Source organism: Microcaecilia unicolor, chromosome 8 (genome assembly GCF_901765095.1).
Source record: "Microcaecilia unicolor chromosome 8, aMicUni1.1, whole genome shotgun sequence".
NCBI lineage: Eukaryota > Metazoa > Chordata > Amphibia > Gymnophiona > Siphonopidae > Microcaecilia > Microcaecilia unicolor.
The window spans coordinates 25,981,178-25,987,177 of record NC_044038.1 but is presented as its reverse complement, the minus strand read 5'-3'; the positions used below and the strand labels follow the sequence as shown (position 1 = coordinate 25,987,177).

Genomic DNA, 6,000 nt, shown 5'->3' with positions numbered 1-6,000 from the left:
GTAATCATTACCCACTTTGTCCTTTCCTCTTATAACTCCTTCCAGCTGGTAAGAGAGCCAGGTCAGAAGGTAAGACATGTGTTCGTGCAGGCACTGTGGGGTCCTTTTACAAATGAATGCTAGCGTTTTTAGCGCACGCTAAAAATAAGCGTCCATTAAACGCTAGAGACTCCCATATATCCCTATGGGCATCTCTAGTATTTAGCGAACACTAAGCGTTAGCACATGCTAAAAATGCTAGTGTGCCTTTGTAAAAGACCCCCAGTGTAATTTAATCTTCCTAAACTGGGTGTATTAACAAGCACAGCATTTCCAATTGTACACCATAAATATTTTATTCTTATAACATAGTACATGATTTATCTTAACCAAAACAATTAAATATATTACATTTTCTAGTTTTAGTAATGGATGTAAAGGCATGCCTTACATTGTTCATTAGGTAAAAACAAAGTATGTGTTTGTCTAGCGAAAGGTATCAGAACATTGCACAGTGCTCCACCGTAATTAAACTTTAAAAATTAGAATGTGTGCTATGATAATTAAAAGGAATTTACTATGTTTCACAACTCTTACTAAGAGGGGCACACGCTGTAAAAATCATGCCACGCAACCCTTTTAAACCCTGTACATTTATCTCACTTATAAAGCAGCCACCGTTCACCTGAAAAAGTAGTTGCAGTACACTGGAAAGCAAGAGGCCAGTCTTAAAAAATGATTTTCCTCTACAGACTCAAAACAAAATATTTCAGGTAGCAGTTCAATCGGCCAAAAATGTTTGAAGCTGGACAATTTTTGCTTTACCCAGCCTTAAAGCAGATTGCTTTTTAATTCTTCAGGAAATTTCACTGTCCGTCTGCTTTTGGTCGTTCCAAATTATCTTTTGCACAAATGCAATGTCCAACCAAGTTCTCGAAAAGGTGAGTCTGCACGGGAAGAATCCGCTTGCCCCTAACAGTGCTACATATTCTGCAGCTCTACTTATAAAAGGAGAGCTATACACAGGGGAACAGAATAAACGGAGAAAAATTCTCAACAGAGATGAATGTTTCAAAAAGCAACCAAAGATTTTTTTTTTTAATATTATTCAAGCGATCTATGAAATCATTAACATGACATTACTATGGATAAGAAGTATAAAATAAATAATTCTGTAAGTTGTACATCTTATCGTATTATTGGTGCAGATCTGTCATTGGTTACTGTTGGTCGCAGTTTCACAGTAGCAAAGGGATTTTCTCCACTATGAAAATAAAAATAAAAATCAACATCAAGGTATAAAGGAAACAGCAAAAACATGGAGCAGCAGTCACATAATGGCACCTAAGACTGAGATGCTTGGCTGGTGGTTAATACATGGCTATTGTTGGTACAATAAGCCTACATTAACTTTCTACCATGGAACTGAGGTTTAAAAAGCAACCGAACAGTTATAAAAACCATCTATTATAGCTAGTGTGTATTTTACTTTAGAAGGGCAAAGATTCAGACTACATTCAATTACATTTTTCAGGAGATTGTAGGCACTTGTATTTTTACAGTTGCGTTTAGGATGGGGCTGGGCTGCTGTTACCTTCCTAGTGGTGCCAATATGTTGTAAAGGTGCATGGCGGGTGGGCTGATTTTATTTATGTTTTTGAGATTGTAAGCTACACTGAACAGCCCTGGAGGCAGGAGTGGGTAGCATATAAGTGTTTACATTAAAATTAAATCATATTATCGGATATCAGGAAATGTAGACTGCCCCTATTTGACTGACTGTACATTTGTCCATTAGATTGTAAGCTCCTTTGAGCAGGGACTGTCCTTCTATGTTAAATTGTACAGCGCTGCGTAACCCTAGTAGCGCTTTAGAAATGTCAAGTAGTAGTAGTACTTTACTGCTACAACTAGCCGCTCCACTTCCAAATGTTGCATGCTAGATCTAAATAAAGTCTAGAACCTTGTACTAAGCATCATGGTTGTCCGACAATCTTAGAAATATTTCTTCATTCATGCAGAGAGCCTAGATTGCTAAGTTATTATAGAACAATTCCATACAGCACTGCATAGCCTTAGCAGCTTTAGAAATAAATTCTGTTGTGAAAAAGATTATAGTCCAAGTTTGAATTTACCTCTTTTGCTAATATGATGCAGACATTAACAAGAAAAGCCCATGTTCCTTATCCTTCAAAGCCAAAGCTTAAGACTACTTTCTATGCTGAATTTTTCAACATTTTCTGCTAATTAAAAATAAAGTTTTTCTATTTGAATTATGTTAAGACAAAAAACATACCTCAGGAATGGTGGTTTCATAATCCCATTTGCATTAGGTTTCTGAAAACAAAAAACACAAGCTATGTTAGAAGCTCAGACCATAAAAGCCTTTCTAGTTTGCCCAACACTTAGCTCCTGTTACAATACCCCAGACCCCAGTAGATTTATGGCTTTCACCTCATTTCTTCTCTGTGTACCTCAACTAACTCACTATTTACTATATCATAATACCCCAAATATATTCTTGAGCTGATCGATCCATGCATTTGAATGAATAGAGTACCTGACATAGACTTGTCCTTTGCCTAGTCACCTCTCCCCTCTCCAGTCGGTTCAAAACTCTGCTGCCCGTCTCATCTTCCGCCAGGGTCGCTTTACTCATACTACCCCTCTCCTCAAGACCCTTCACTGGCTCCCTATCCGTTTTCGCATCCTGTTCAAACTTCTTCTAACCTATAAATGTACTCACTCTGCTGCTCCCCAGTATCTCTCCACACTCGTCCATCCCTACACCCCTTCCCGTGCACTCCGCTCCATGGATAAATCCTTCTTATCTGTTCCCTTCTCCACTACTGCCAACTCCAGACTTCGCGCCTTTTGTTTCGCTGCACCCTACGCCTGGAATAAACTTCCTGAGCCCCTACATCTTGCCCCATCCTTGGCCACCTTTAAATCTAGACTGAAAGCCCACCTCTTTAACATTGCTTTTGACTCGTAACCACTCGCCTCCACCTACCCTCCTCTCTTCCTTCCCGTTCACATTAATTGATTTGATTTGCTTACTTTATTTATTTTTTGTCTATTAGATTGTAAGCTCTTTGAGCAGGGACTGTCTTTCTTCTATGTTTGTGCAGCGCTGCGTACTCCTTGTAGCGCTATAGAAATGCTAAATAGTAGTAGTAGTTTTGCATAGCCCCATTAAAAAATTTTTTTTTTGAGAGAGTCCCCCACGATAACTATTTTACTTTTCAGTTACAAATTCTTTCTGTGAGCTGAATGTGTCCTCTTCATTACCCAGACAAAAATATGGACTCTTGTTCTGGATAACATGAGTTAGTACTATTCAGCTTGCTGTTCAGTCGATCGTCCAAAAGATGGCGGTGCTGCATTAAGCATGCGGCTTGTAAACCCATAAGGGTCACACCTAAGATGACATTTGCCTATGATAATTATTAAACTAAACTACCACATGCGGCTTAATATATACACACACTGCAATAATGTAGAGGGCAGATAAAGACCAATTGTACGATGCATAGTCTATTCTGTTTCCATGAACGACTGGCCTTGTTTATATACGTATTTCCACATTATAAGCTCCTCACATTCTGAGTAAAAGGGATATTGTAGTTTATTTTTTTTTTTTTAACTGATGAGAGTGACTACCTGTTTAATGCTTCAAGATAAGACAAAGCAACAAGTTTAATATGCCTAAAAGGGTGATTTTTAGTATATACAGTCAAAAGGTTAGCATTAATTGATTAAAAGCCACTGCTGCTTACACAGGAGCAGAAGCAGCAGCAGCTATATATTCTGGAAGCACCAGTGCAGATGCCAAGTCATAGATCAGGGTTTTGTTTTTTTTTTGTTTAAAGGAAAAGGACAAGGACAAAGTAGGTCAGTCTTGTGGTTCAGCAGTACTGCTGTTTATTGCCATATTTGATGTCTCTGGTTGAATTTCCCAGTCCTAGCTTTTGTGTGGAAGGGTGTACATGTACCAAGTTCTGAAGGGAGCCCAAGTGTCTCCTGGCCAAGGACAATCACTGTGATGGCTGGGCTAGGTGGGACAAGGGGTAATAAAATAAGGGACAATGAAAGAGGTGAGTTACAGGAGTAGTTTTGTGATTACAGAAGCAGGTTGTGAAGTAGGGAAGCCAGGGTTCAAATCCTGCTTCACAAAGGCACTGTGTGCGTGACCTTGGGCAAGTCATTACATCCTACACTGCTTCAGATACAACTTAGATTGTAAGTCCACCTGAGGAAGTAAATGATTCGTGTACTTGAACTGTTAACTCGCCCCGAGCTTGGATTTGGAAAAGGTGAGTAATAAACTTAAAATCCAAACTCAAGGATCAAGAAACCATAAACTAATAAGCGCTAGTTCTGACTGAGCTGAAAGACCACAGGGGGATACTACTGCTAAGACTAAAAAGCCCCACAAGAAGAAAAACCAGAGACATAGCTAGTCCTCCAAATTTTTTTTGTTTGGGGGGGGGGGGGGGGGCGCAATGCATTACTTCCTGCCTTCCTCCCCTCCCCCCATGCATGCATTAAAATACCTTTGCTGGTGGGGATGCTAGATCCCTACCAGCCAAAGAAATTCAGTGACCAAGCTGCTCCCTTCCTCCTTGGGCTGCTGCTGTAATGCAAAAAAAAAGTCAGGAACATGAATCCAGACTGCCCAAGCACCTTCAGTTCTTCTGCGAGGAGAAGTCCTGGTGTCGGCAGCTGGAGGCATGCTGCTGACTTCTACATTACAGCAGCAGCACAAGAAGGGGAGTGGCTTGAGAACTGAATTTCCTTGGCTGGCAGAGCTTCAGCAACCCCGCAAGCTATTTAATGTAATCCTGCAGGCTTGGAGGGACTCTGAGCCCAAGGGGGGGGGAGCCTAGTCCCCAAGGCTTCCCATGGCTACACCACTGAGAGAGAAACAGATGACGTTAGCATAAAAAAAAATCACTTGGCCCAATCATTTGTACTAGCTTACTGTACTGTCTTGGATCTTACATGATTTGAGGTCTTCTCCCTTCCTGTACACCAAGGTCCTATGAAGGGCAATTCTATAAATGGGCACCTGCATTCATGCACCACTTCCGTGTGCAAATATACAGAACAGCAGCACTTTTGTGGGTAAGTGTATATTTTAAGTGGCAGTAAAGAGACTAAGCACTATTCTGTACGTGCACGCATAAGTGCCATAGCAGTGCACAATAAATGCAAGGGGGTGTTCACATGAATGGAGCTGTCACTTACAGTATTCTGAAAGCTGCATGTGTAAGTTATGTGTGCCTTTGCCGCTTTATTCAACCACAGTTATACCAGGTCTATGGTAAGTATAACTTTGTGTGCTGTGGTGCCAGATTACTCTAGTATTCTATAACTGAATCATAAGAACATAAGCATTGCCATACTGGGACAGACTGAAGGTCCATCAAGCCCAGTATCCTGTAGTGGCCAATCCAGGTCACAAGTATCTGGCAAGATCCCAAAAGAGCAAAACAGGATTTTATGCTGCTTATCTTAGAAATAGCAATGGGTTTCCTGTGTGTACTTACTCCAGAGATTATATCAAATCTGATCATGATATCATCCCTGTTATCAAGTGGCCCCAGCACCATTACCTGCACCAGATCATGCGCTCCACTAAGGACTAGGTGTACAACTGTTCCCCCCAGCTTGTTGATTCCTGAACCAGCTGTCCCATAAATTCAGAAAATGGTGCTCAAAGTTAGGTGCGGTTATAATCCACATTAAAATAGTGTTCTGTAAAGGGTGCTCTGCGCAGAGCGTCCTTTACAGAATACTAGCTTGGTGCACTTCTCACACCTAACTTTAGATACAGGCACGTATGACTGCTAAAAGTTGGTGTAAATGCTTGTACCCAACTGATGGCAGACACACAAATGCAGGTATTCTGTAACATCACATCTAATTTCTGGGAATGCCCCTGACCTGCCCATATCCCCTTCCATGGCCACGCCCCTTTTCGAGTCACATGCTATGAAATTTAGGCACACATTATGA

At 40.9% G+C, this 6,000-nt stretch overlaps 1 protein-coding gene across 1 annotated transcript in view; it reads right to left on the bottom strand.

The window, feature by feature from the left end:
* Positions 1–309: 309 nt before the first annotated feature.
* Positions 310–6,000, bottom strand: part of BAIAP2L1 (BAR/IMD domain containing adaptor protein 2 like 1) — a 235,666-nt gene continuing 229,975 nt past the window's right edge. Inside the window, 2 exon segments of the mRNA XM_030212059.1 lie at positions 310–1,243; positions 2,276–2,316. Of these exon segments, the coding sequence (XP_030067919.1) occupies positions 1,168–1,243; positions 2,276–2,316 (117 nt within the window). The 3' untranslated portion in view covers positions 310–1,167.